At 52.1% G+C, this 12,596-nt stretch overlaps 2 protein-coding genes across 2 annotated transcripts; both read left to right on the top strand.

Moving 5' to 3' along the window:
- The first annotated feature begins 1,017 nt into the window (after nt 1-1,017).
- LOC143692465 (uncharacterized) lies at nt 1,018-3,748 on the top strand. Its single transcript, XM_077172698.1, has 2 exons — nt 1,018-1,024; nt 2,637-3,748. The coding sequence occupies exons 1-2, from the start codon at nt 1,018-1,020 to the stop codon at nt 3,746-3,748; spliced, it is 1,119 nt and encodes a 372-aa protein (XP_077028813.1).
- A 7,504-nt stretch (nt 3,749-11,252) lies between these two features.
- LOC143692528 (olfactory receptor 14A16-like) lies at nt 11,253-12,238 on the top strand. The gene has a single exon (XM_077172772.1). The coding sequence runs from the start codon at nt 11,306-11,308 to the stop codon at nt 12,236-12,238; it is 933 nt and encodes a 310-aa protein (XP_077028887.1). The 5' UTR covers nt 11,253-11,305.
- The last annotated feature ends 358 nt before the right edge of the window (nt 12,239-12,596 follow it).

The following is a 12,596-nucleotide window of genomic DNA, read 5'->3' as shown; positions in this document are numbered from 1 at the left end:
CATGCCACAATGGGAGGATGGAATTTGATCAGTCCTGCAGTGACACTCAATGGCCCATTCACAGCAGATATCTCCCCTGGAGGGCGTTGTCAGGGCTGAGTCATGGAAGAGATGAAGAACACTGCCCCACCTGTTTATAGCAGTTGATGAAGATGGGGATTGAAAACATGGATTTGGTTCCATCTTCCATTGCAGCCTGAAACAGTGGGGGAATCCCTGCTCGGGGGGTGAACACCACCCCCCTTACCCAAACTGGCTCAGGTGTAAAACCCCCACCCCGGGAAGGCCACACACAAACAGGGGACAATGTCACACTTGCCCTGCTCCAGGGCAAATGGCATCTCTCTAATATTTTCTTAACCAGATTGCAAAATTATTTTGGCACATTGAGTTCAGGCCACTGTTCTTTGACCCCAGTTGCCTTTGACAACAGCATGGTTCCTTCCTCTGAGGAGGTTGTGGGTCTCTCTGGAGGAAGTCTTGGAAACTGACGCAGCTTCGTCTGAGCGACCTATGGGAGAACTGATGAGGAAAATGGCTGTTGTGGGACTGGAGTGTAAAGAAAATATTTTGTTGTCCCTCCTTGAAAAGTTTGTTAAAATCACTGGAGGAAATGGAGCAAATGATACCAGCAGACTGACAAGGTTCATTCACCACATGGTGAGGAACACAAGGCTGCTAAAAGTCCCACAAGAAGCCCAGCTCAAGTAGCTAAATTCCCAAATAACTACTGAATTCCCAGGCTTGGGTTTTCTGCCAAATGTGAGAATCATTTTTCTCTTTATCCCTGTCACCTTTGTGTCAGCTGCACAGAGCTTCCACTTCCTTTTAATAATATCTGTATTAGGCCAAATTTGCACTTTTCTTTAATTGTAACCTGCCAGCAGCTGAGCTGGAGCTGTGCAGGAACCAAGGAAACTTGGAATTGCCCCAGAATTGCTTCTATTGTCAGCCGGTGCTGCGGCGGCCGTGGGGCAGAGGGGTGGGAAAGGGGGGTCCGGGGTGGAAGTGGAGGAAATGCCGGGCCCGGGGGCTGAGCACAGGGCTGAGCACACAGAGATGGTTTTGTTCTTGCTGAGCTCACACTGAGCCAAGGCCTGTCCTGCCCCTCATTCGGCCATGCTGGGGAGGGGCTGAGGGTGTGGGGGAGCTTGGGAGGGGACACAGCCAGGACAGGAGATCCCAGCTGACCCCAGGGATACCCCAGACCATAGGACATCATGATCAGTGCATGAAGTGTGGGGAACAAGGAGGAAGGGGGCACATTTGCAGTCAGGGTTTTGTCTCCCCAGGTAACACTTAGGCAGGATTGGGCCCTGTTTCGCCAGTGGGCAGGGCCCGCACCAAAGACACAGACACCAACTTAACTTAAGGAAAAGTGTAATTAGATAATGCAAATTTGCAAAAAATTACAAAAATATTAGGTAGGCAAAGCAAATAATCATTAGTCAATAATTCGGAAAGAGAAGATGTTGAAATGAGTATCACACAACTGTCCATTTCTGGCTGCAGGCTCTGGAGATTCTATCTCTGCCTTCAATCAGGGTTGCATTCCCTAAAGAATCCTGGTACCAAATCCTGCTTTCCAAGGCTGGAACAGTGTCTCAGGTTTAGCTGGGTGTGTATTCAATTACCCTCTGGTAAAGCTGGGGCAATTATCATCTGTTAATTGAGCAGTTTACTTTATCTCTTCCACAAGGAATCCTCCCTCCAGGGAGATATCTTCTGTTAATGGGCCATTGAGTGTCACTGATAAAAATTCCATCATCCCATTGTCAGAAGCTCTGCCCAGAGGGAGGAGCCAAGCATTCCTACCTGGATATAATCTGAGAATGTGAACAACAGAGTCAGCCTTCTCCCACAAGATTCCCAGAAGAGCAGCTTTCAGCTCCACTGGATCCCAGAGGAAGACCAGGCCGATCGACGCCACAACTGGACCTTCAGAGGAAAACTCCACCCTTCTACAGGATCCCTGCTCCAACAAAACCACACCTGTCCCTGCAGGAGCACTGCAGCCACCATTTAACAGGAGTGCTACCAACACTCTGACCCACAGGGTGTCAGGTTGTATTCTTACTCTGTAAGAAGTTTTTAGTACTACTGCATTTGTATTCTTAATTTTCCTTCTGAAGAACTGTTATTCCTATTCCCATAGACTTTGCTTGACAGCCCCTTGTTTTGAAAATTATAGTTCCAAGTGAAGGGATTAACATTTTCCATTTCAAGGGAGTCTCCTGCCTTCCTTAGCAGACACCTGTCTTTTCAAACTGACACAATGCCCTGGGACAGCCAGGCAGGTGAGGAGGAAGTCAGTGCCCCTTTCCCCCTCTTTCCTGCTTCATCTCCCAGCCCAGCACAGCCCCCGGCTGCAGGACAACCCTGCTGCCAACCCCGTCCTGCTGGGGATGCACTGGGGGGATCTCCTTCCCCTTCCCTGTGGCACGGAGGCAAATCCCATCCTCTCCTTGTCCTTCCTCCCCCAGGGAAGAAGCTGAGGATGGAGACCAGGGAGGGCAAATCCCTGTGGCAGAACCTCATGGAAGAGGCCATTTTGAGTGACTCCAGGGCACAGGAATCCAATGGGGAGGAAAATCCCCAGAGATTCCACAAGAGGAGGGGCTCCAAACCCAGCCCAGGGTGCTCTGAGGAGGAAAGACCCACCCTGAGCCAGGAAGGTGGACAGAGCTTCAGCCAGAGCTCAGAGCTGGTGGTCCATGGGCAGCTTCACAATGGGGAGAAGGCCCACAAGTGCTTGGAGTGTGGGAAGAGCTTCAGGCAGAGCAGCACCCTGATCAGCCACCAGATGATCCACACTGGGGAATGGCCCTATGAGTGTGGGGAGTGTGGGAAGGGCTTCAGCTGCAGCTCTGCCCTCATCATCCACCAACGCATCCACACCTGGGAGAGGCCCTACGAGTGTCCTGAGTGTCAGAAGAGGTTTCAGACGAGCTCCAGTCTCCTCCAGCACCAGCAGATTCACACGGATGAGAGGCCCTCCCACTGCCCTGACTGTGGGAGGGGCTTCAAGCGCAACTCCACCCTCATCACCCACCAGCACATCAACACTGGGGAGAGGGAGAGGCCCTACGAGTGTCCCCAGTGTCAGAAGAGGTTTTACACCAGCTCTGATCTCCTCCTGCATGAGCGGATTCACACGGATGAGAGGCCCTTCCACTGCCCTGACTGTGGGATGGGCTTCAAGTGCAACTCCCACCTCATCAGGCACCGGCGGATCCACACCAGGGAGAAGCCCTACGAGTGTGGGGAATGTGGGATGAGCTTCAGCCAGAACTCTAACCTGATCTCCCACCAGAAGACCCACACCAGGGAACGACCCTATGAATGTGGGGAATGTGGGAAGAGCTTTAGGCTGAAGTCTCTCTTGATCTGCCACCAGAGGATCCACACTGGGGAAAGGCCATACAACTGTGGGGAATGTGGGATGACCTTTAGTAGGAAGACCCAAATGATCATCCACCAAATGATCCACACAGGGGAGCAGCCCTACAAGTGCCCCGAGTGTGGGAAGAGGTTTCACACCAGCTCAAATTTCCGCCTGCATGAGCAGATTCACACGGATGAGAGGCCCTTCCACTGCCCCGACTGCGGGAAGGGCTTCAAGCACAACTCCACCCTTGTCACCCACCGGCGCATCCACACTGGGGAGAGGCCCTACGAGTGTCCCCAGTGTGGGAAGAGCTTCACCAGCAGCTCTCACTTGACCAGACACCAACGGAGCCACCAGTAAATGAAGCCCTGCACATGCCCCAACTGCAGGAAGAGCTTCATGCACTGCTCCAGCTTAATCCCCCATTGGAGACACCACGTTGGTCAGAGCCCTGGTGATCCATGTTCCCTGTAATCAATGCTGGGAAGACACCTGTACCTTTTGTTGCCCCGCCAATGACTTTATGTGGGATTGGAGAATTGAGGGGCTGGCCATGGCCCTGTCATTACATTCACTCCCACCTCAGGTCATTGCCAGGGGCAGGAAAGGGACTCTCTCTCTCTCTCTCCCTGAGGAAAAGGGTGTCCTTTCCAGACAGGAGGAAATACATTGCCAGGAAGAACTAGTTGTTGATGTTGTAGTTTTCTCTGTAAATAGTTTTACTTATCCCTTCTTTTATCAATATTGTTTCGGTTCCTTTTGCTCCTTATCTCCTTGCTGTTCCCAATAAATTGTTCTTATCCCAGCCTGGGATCTTTGCCTTTTGTGCTTTCCACGGGAGGCGGGAGGGCAGCGAGGGCAGCGCGGTTTTAGCGGGAGCAGGAAATTGGGGAATCCCATTCCTGAAGCCCGGCCCGTGGAAACTGAGCATCCCAGCTGGTGCCAGCCTTGGTGGCCATGGCAACCACCCCTGGCATGGGGTCTCCATGGAGCTGCCAAAGGACTGACCATAGCAACAGGGGGCTGGTGATGGTTGCCTACTAAGGATCAGATTTGTCACAGGCCCTCAGAAGGGTTCCATGGGGACATTCCAAGAATCTCCAGGCTGTTCCAGAGCTGGAATATCACACGCAGAGACAGGGGCTCCATGGAGACCTCCCAGGGCTTTCTGGGGATGGTAAAGAACCCTGTGGTCAGAGGCAGTCACAGCCATTCCATGGTGACATCCCAGGAGTCCCCAGGCTGCCAAAGAGCTGGCATGTCCCAGACACTCACAGGGGTTCCTGTGATGGGCATAGTGGGAGCTTCAGGCAACATTTATTAGAAAAGCTCCTGTTGGGTCACGAGGTGCAGAAACGATCCCCAGTGCTCCCCATAGATCCCCAAATGTCACTGTATCAGTGTTCCATGCTTTCTTTCCAATGGAAAACAACCATCCTTATCCTCCAGGTGTCCATGTCTGAAATTGGGATTCCACCTCCAAAATTCTGTATATCCAAGGGTTGCTCCCAGGCACAATCTGCCAGTACCATCAAGCCTGGCTGGCCTTGACCTCTGGTGACTGCCCCTGCAACACTGGGGCTGGGTTCTTTCCTTCCCATGGAGAACACTGGGACACTGTGGAGACCCCATGGAACCAAGGGGATCATTGTGGCACCACTGGAGCCCACGGAACCAAGGGGCCATGGTGACACAGTGGGGCTTCATGGAACCCAGAGACCATTATGGCTCTGTGGGGCCTGATGGAACCATGGAGACCATTGGGACCCTTCAGGGCCTGGTGTCACCAAGGGGGCATTATGACACCTCAGGGCCTCAGGGAAGCAAAGGACCATTGGGACACTGTGGGGCCTGATAGAACTGAGGGAACATGGAACAGGCCTGGCTGGCTTGGCCTCCCAGGGGCCACCTGACAGCTCTGGCTGACGTTGCAATGTCAAGGAATGCCTCTCATCAGCTCCTGGAACACTGGGGCTCCGTGCTTTCCTTGCTATAGAAAGGAACCATCCCTTTTTTTAAATGTCCATTGCCAAAATTGGTATTCTCTCTAAAAATTTTCCTATATGCAAGGGTTTCTCTCAGAAAAAAACCTGCCGCTTCTGGCTGGCCTTGTCCTCTGGTGGTCACCTCTCTTCTGCCTGGCAAACACTGGGGCTCTGTTCCTTCCTTCCTACGGAAAAGAACCAACCTTCATGTCCATGGTCCATGGCCAAAATTAGAATTTGGCTTCCCAAATTCCATATATCCAAAGATTGCTCCCAGACAAAAGTAGTAAGGACAGACAGGTCAGGCTGCCCATGTCTGCTGGTGATTTTCTTAGACTCTGAGTTGAATGCTTTCAGTTGAAAAAACCTTGGAAAGGGGCCAGAGATCTCCCAAGAAGGGTTTTTGAGGACTTGGGCACATGACCGATACATATGGACAAAGGAGCTCTGGGCTCTGTGCTGTTGTGGTGATTTTGCATCATGGAAGTGATGTTCTAAGAGAAGCTGCTAGCAGTTTCATCTGTGTCTGACAAAAAAACCAATCAGTAATCAGCTTTGAGAACTGACAATCTGTTAAACCACTAAGGAAACTGTACATGCCTCTGTGAAGACACATGTTAAAGATGGGAAAGCCTGGGAGAGTCTCTTTCCCTTCTGGCTGGCACAGAGGTAACAAGGCTGACCCGGCCCCGTCTCAGCCAGGCCGGGCCGGGCGGCTCCTGCCGTGGGGCCGGGCCCCTTCCCAGGGACCCCGCCAGGCCCCATCGGCTGCCGGGCAGGGCAGGGGAGGCCGCGGGGCCGAGGCTGGGCCGGGCCATGGCTGCAGTTGGGAACATCTGGGCCCTGCTGAGCCCTGCCCCGCCGCCAGCCCGGGCCCAGCCAGGATCCGCCGGGCCCCATGAGCAGACCCGGGCCGGGCCGGCTCGGCCAAGATTCTGCCACCCTTGGGCTTCAGCCGCAAGCCCCGGGCAGGGGCAGGAGAAGCCATCGGCCCCCGGCCGTGCTGCTGCTGTGCTCTGGCCTGGCTGCTGAGATCCTGGCCCTGCCCCAGCGCGGCCCATCCTGACACAGCCCCAGCGCAGCCGCTGCAGAAACCTCCATCGTAAAACAGCTCCGGCCGCAAGCACCGAGCCCGGCCGGGGGCACGGAACCATCTGCAGGCCCCGGGTGAGATATGAACTCTTTCAGTGCTTCCATCCTCCCTCCAGTGAGAGAAAAGGACAAAGTGCAGGCACAGAGAAGAGCAACATGAAGACACCAAGGTCACTGAAGGGGAAGTTGAGTCCCAGATGGGAGGAATGAGGAGATGCCTTGATCTTGGGGCTGAAATCCTCTTGTAAAGCTATGGGGAAGGATGTAATTGATACATCAGAGTCTCTTTTCCCTATAACTAATTGAAAATATGGGTAGATGACCTGTTCAGCAAAAACCTCCATGCTAAAGTAGGTAAATGTTGAAGTAGCTGTGATCCCATGAAAAGTTTCAACAGAGAAAGAGAGAAGAGTAACAAGATCCTGCGCCCTCATGGAGAGAAGAAGAAGATCTCTGTTCTCGGAGATGAAGATGATTTCAGAAATAGATGAAGAGATTCTTTGCTCTTGAACAGCTCATCTTTAAACTCATACCCCATAAGCTGACATGGCCCATAAAAACAGCTGTGGGAAAAGCTGTGAAAAATGGGAGTGACTTCACTATTCCAGATTTTCTGGGCAGCTGCTCTTCGTGGGAATTGAGAGCCACGAGCAAATGTTTTTCTTATGGAGAAGTCTCCATAGCATGAAAGAGAGACTCCTCTCCCTAAGTGAACTGAAGAAAGACTGTTCTAGATGGTGTAAACTGACTGAAACTTTCAGGTTTTGTCTCCTTGCATTGTCAGTAAGAAAGAAAAGGTTGTCAGGAGAGGAGAAGTGTTCAGATTCTTATTATTCTTTCTTCTATTTACTGGTAATAAACTTTTCTATATACCCTTTTAAAATTCTGAGCCTACTTTGCCTTTCTCCTAATCCTATCTCACAGCAGGAAATGAGTAAATATATTCCAGTGAGTGTAATGGTAATTAGCCAACACTGATCCCACTGCACTAATAGATGCATTGGCTGAGAAATCTCAAATTAGCAAACCAAAAATTACTCCAGATACATTCCTGATAAACTGCATAAGAGCAGAGGGAAATCAAGGCAGAGCCATGGTTTGTCAGGACTTGCTGCATCCTGATGAGCCCTGTGGTGCATTTGGAGCTGAGCCCTTGAACCTCAGGGCCTAAGAGGAGATTGCACAAACCTTTCCAGGAGTCAAAGTCAGAAGAAAACCCCAAAGTGTCTCAAAGCATGAATGGGTCTCAGTGAGGTCCATCCCCAACACAGGCTCCTCATGGACTCCTTGGAGGAGAGAACTGGAGGCCAGGATTGACCAAAAACCTCTCAGAGTCTCAGAGTGGAAAGGAAATTCCAAACTACCTTAAAAATTTTGAGAAGCTCAAAGCATTACTGAGCACCACTGAGTGTCAGTACAAAGCTCTCCAGGGACTCATTAAAGCAGATAATTGGAGCCATGACTGCACAAACCTCTCAAAGAATTTGTATCAAAAGGGAAACACCAAGAACCTTAAAATAACTAAAGTACCTTGAAGCATTAATGAGCCCACTGAATGTTGTTACTGATAACGGCTCTCCAGGGACTAATTACAGCAGATAATTGGAGCCTGTAAATGCACAATCTTTCTCATAGAGTCTGTATCAAAAGGGAAAGGGGAAGTAGCTTAAAAAACTTAAGTACCCTGAAGTATTAATGAGTCCCAATCAATGCTGCAACAGGCAGAGAATCTCCAGGGACTAATTACAGCAGATAATTGGAGGCCATGATTGCACAAAGCTCTCAGAGACTCCAAGGCAAAAGCCAAAGCCAAAGTCCTTTGAAAAACCTGCAGTCCCTGCAGGGAGCATGAAGGAGCCCCCAGGGCCATTGCTGAGCAAGGCTCCCCAGGGACTCCTTGCAGCAGATCCTTGAGGCCACTGGGATGTGGGCTAGGGGGGGATGCTGAGGGCAGCACAAGGGGCTGACAGTGCCCAGCCTGGCTGGGGCTGTGCCAGGAGGCCCCAGGGCCTCAGGACAAGGTGTCTCCTCCCAGCCCTTGCTGGCACAGACCCTGCTGTGCCCCAGGGCACCAAGACTTGGCTTCTCTTTGTCCCCACCTGTCAGCACTGCCTGCAGTTCTCTGCTCTGCCTGGGGCCTGGGGACACTTGCTCAGTCGTGTCCCTCTCTGGGACCCATTAAAAGTCCAAGAAACTGTGGAGTTGGATTCTGCCTTGGAGCTCTGGAGAGGTTTCTTCAGCTCCCTCTCAGGGACTGATGTCCAGGGCCTGAGCACAAAGCCCCAGAGGCTGATTAAAGTCCTTGTGCTGTGTCTGTGCTGCTGAGCTGGGCTGGGCTCCTGGCCCAGAGGCAGCTCCTGGTCACCAAGAAGAGCTTCAAAAGCACATTTCTCTGGATGAGCAGCTCTTGTGCCAGCCCAGCAGGGCTGGGGCACTGCCTGCAGCCAGCCCGGGCACAGCCCAGAGGCACAGAGAGCTTCAATCAGTCAGGGCTGGGAAGGGGCTGAGAAGTGCCTGGGGCACAATCACTGCCAGCCCTTGGCACAGGAACCTCTGGCTGCAGGACAATGCAGCTGCAGCTCCTGGAGCCATCTCCTCAAGCTGGAACATGCCAATGCCTGCAGAGCCTGTGAGTACATTCTCTGCTTGTCTCTTGTGCAGAGCAGCCAGGGGTGCCCAGGGCTGTCCTGCAGAGCAGGGTCCTGCAGCCCAGGGCGCTGTGCTGGGGCAGGGACTCTGCTGCCTGCCAGGGACAGCTCTCAGCCAGCCCTGGCAACTGCTCCCAGCGCTGGGGAGAAGCTCTGGGGGGAAGGAGCCGCCCTGAGCAGGGCAGGGGCTGCTGCTGAGAGGGGCTGGGTGGGGCAGGGCTGCTCCCAGCTCCAGACCAGCCTGGGCACATCTCCGGAGGGCACTTCCCAAAGAAGGTAAGCCTGGGATTGCTGGAAAGATCAGGAGCTTTCCTGAGAGTGTTTTCAATTTCCTGCTTGAAGAAGGATGGGAACACGGGGCTGATTACAAAAAGATTTTTTTTTACTTTATACAATTTTCATATATTTGTAGCTCTATAAATTACTATTACATAATTTTAAATATATATTCCTTTTTTAAGTCTATTAAACTTTTAATGAACTCTATTACTATTATATAAATCTATAACTATAATCCTTTATTAACATTATTATTTTCCCTAGCCTTTTTCTTTGATTTTAGAAAAATAAACTGATTGTCTAAATGCATTCCTGAAATACATATAGTATACAAAACATATAGTATCCTGTATAGTTTTATTATCAGGAAGAGGACCTACAAGAAGAACATTTTGTTTTTTGACCAGAATGTGAGCAGTCATAACAAAAAGTGAAGGCAAAGAAGCCCTTGGACCTACTCCAATGGATTGAGCCAGGAATGTGTAACTGGGGTAAGTGAATCTCCTATAGGATGTTCCTGTTCAATATCCTAATTAATCAACCTTAATAAATTGCTGAAATCAGGGGCCGGGTGTGCCCCATCCCCACTGGGACACCTGGAAGCTTCCAATAAAGGTCTGGTTTTTACTTTACTGTTCTAACACTGTTGCAAGGGGATTTTTTTCTCTTTTGATTATAAAAAACAAGGGGATGAGAGAAGCAGAACAGGAATTGTAATCCAAGAATCCCAGGACATTCTGAGTTGAAAGGGACACAGCAGAATCATCAAACTAATGTTTGATCTTTTACAGGGACTGCAGAACTGTAAATTAAGTTGATCAGTCTCTGCTGGGAGCCTCCCAAAGGGCCCTCAGCCACTCCTCAGCCCTGCACAGCAGCAGCATCACCTTTGCAGGGCCCAGCAGGGCTCTCCTGAGCTGCCCTTGCCCAGCTGCACACAGAGCCTGCCCCAGCCAGGGCCCTGCACACAGGCAGGTTTCTGTAGGGCCCCAGCCAGGGCACACAGGCTGGCATGGGCTCTGTGAGCGCTGGCAGGGACAAGGCTCCTCTCAGGAGGGAATGTCCAGGCCCAGGGAGATGCTCAGGGAAGGAGAGGGGGCTGAAGAGAGCAGGGCTGGGGCAGGAGGGCACTGTTGGTGTGTGGGAGGTGCCGGGCACAGCTGGGCACGGGAACACTGTCCTGAGTGCCCGGCTGTCTCTGCCCTGCCCTCTCAGGCACAGCACCACAACATCTGCTCTTGGTTCTGCACTGCCCTGACATTGGCACTGTTATCTGCTGCTCTCAGGGAGGCTCTGGCATCTGCAGCAGCTGAGTCAGGCTCTGCCCTTGGCATTCCTGCCAGGCAGGGCTGTCCATGGGAATGGGGTGTCCAAGCTTCCCTGGCACCTGTGGGGCTGTGGGCAAAGCAGTCCATGGCAAAGGGGAATGAGCTGAGCCCCCTCCCTGAGATCCCATCATGGGCACAGCCAGGGATCTCCTTGCTGTGCCCTGCCAGGCTCTGAGCTGCCCTCCTGGGTGCAAATCTGTGCCAGAGCCTCTGGGAGTTCCCTGAATGTCCCACGGGGAAGGGCAGAGCTGCCACAGCTGAGGAAATGATGCTGGGTTTGCCCAGGGAGCCGTGAGTGTCCTTGGCACAAGGGGGTGCTGAGACCTTGCCCAGAGACCTTGAGAGAGGGTGAGACATTCAGGGATCCCTCTGCTCTGGGCAGGGTCTGGTTTATCCCAGGGTACCTGGGGAGTGTGACTGTGCTCTGATTGCAGCCAAAGGCTTTCCCACAGAAGCTAGAAGGGCGGTGTGTCCCAAAAGTAGGGACAGTCTACAGGGAATGGCCCAGGTTTGACTCCAAGCAGCCTCTCCTGATTTGTCACTGTCCTTTCTCCATGAACAGGTGCACATGTGCAGCCCCAGCAAATGTCCAACAGCAGCTGCATCAGGCACTTCCTCCTGCTGGCATTGGCAGACACGCGGCAGCTGCAGCTCCTGCACTTCTGCCTCTTGCTGGGCATCTCCCTGGCTGCCCTCCTGGGCAACGGCCTCATCATCAGCGCCGTAGCCTGCGGCCACCACCTGCACACGCCCATGTTCTTCTTCCTGCTCAACCTGGCCCTCAGCGACCTGGGCTCCATCTGCACCACTGTCCCCAAAGCCATGCACAATTCCCTCTGGGACACCAGCAACATCTCCTACACTGGATGTGCTGCACAGCTCTTTTTCTTTCTGTTCTTCATTTCAACAGAGTTTTATCTGCTGACCATCATGTGCTACGACCGCTACGTGTCCATCTGCAAACCCCTGCACTACGGGACCCTCCTGGGCAGCAGAGCTTGTGCCCACATGGCAGCAGCTGCCTGGGCCAGTGCCTTTCTCAATGCTTTCATGCACACGGCCAATACATTTTCCCTGCCCCTGTGCCATGGCAATGCCCTGGGCCAGTTCTTCTGTGAAATCCCACAGATCCTCAAGCTCTCCTGCTCACAATCCTACCTTAGGGAACTCGGACTTCTTGTGTTTTCCATCTGTTTAGCTTTTGGCGGCTTTGTGTTCATTGTTTTCTCCTATGTGCAGATTTTCAGAGCCGTGCTGAGGATCCCCTCTGAGCAGGGACGGCACAAAGCCTTTTCCACCTGCCTCCCTCACCTGGCCGTGGTCTCCCTGTTTATCAGCACTGGAACATTTGCCTACCTTAAGCCCCCCTCCATGTCCTCCCCATCCCTGGATCTGGCCCTGTCAGTTCTGTACTCGGTGATGCCTCCAGCCCTGAACCCCCTCATCTACAGCCTGAGGAACCAGGAGCTCAAGGCTGCAGTGTGGAGACTGATGACTGGATGCTTTCAGAAACATTGAAAACTGCTTGCCAGTTTGTGCAAATTGCTTGTAATAAAATTCATCTTTGATACTTTTATTGGTTTCATTTTGGAAGTTCTTTTTCTTTGTTTTACTTTTTTCATATTTTCCGTAAAGTAATTTCATTGTTTCTACCATTTCTAATTTTGTTTCTCTCCACCTTCCCTGTGGCCACAGACTGTGTCAATGAGGGGCTGTGCTCTTGTTGGCTTTAAAGGAACTAAAGGATCTCCCAGCAGAGTTTTCTGCAGAGATGCCCTTTTGTTGCCTTCTCTGGAGCTTCAGCAGCAATGTCTGTGTGCAGAGCTGGGGCAGATCAGTGCTGGCAGAGCAGCTCTGCTCCTGCTGACCGCACCAT

Source organism: Agelaius phoeniceus (assembly GCF_051311805.1).
Source record: "Agelaius phoeniceus isolate bAgePho1 chromosome W unlocalized genomic scaffold, bAgePho1.hap1 SUPER_W_unloc_1, whole genome shotgun sequence".
Lineage (NCBI taxonomy): Eukaryota > Metazoa > Chordata > Aves > Passeriformes > Icteridae > Agelaius > Agelaius phoeniceus.
This window is presented reverse-complemented; position numbering and strand designations above follow the sequence as displayed.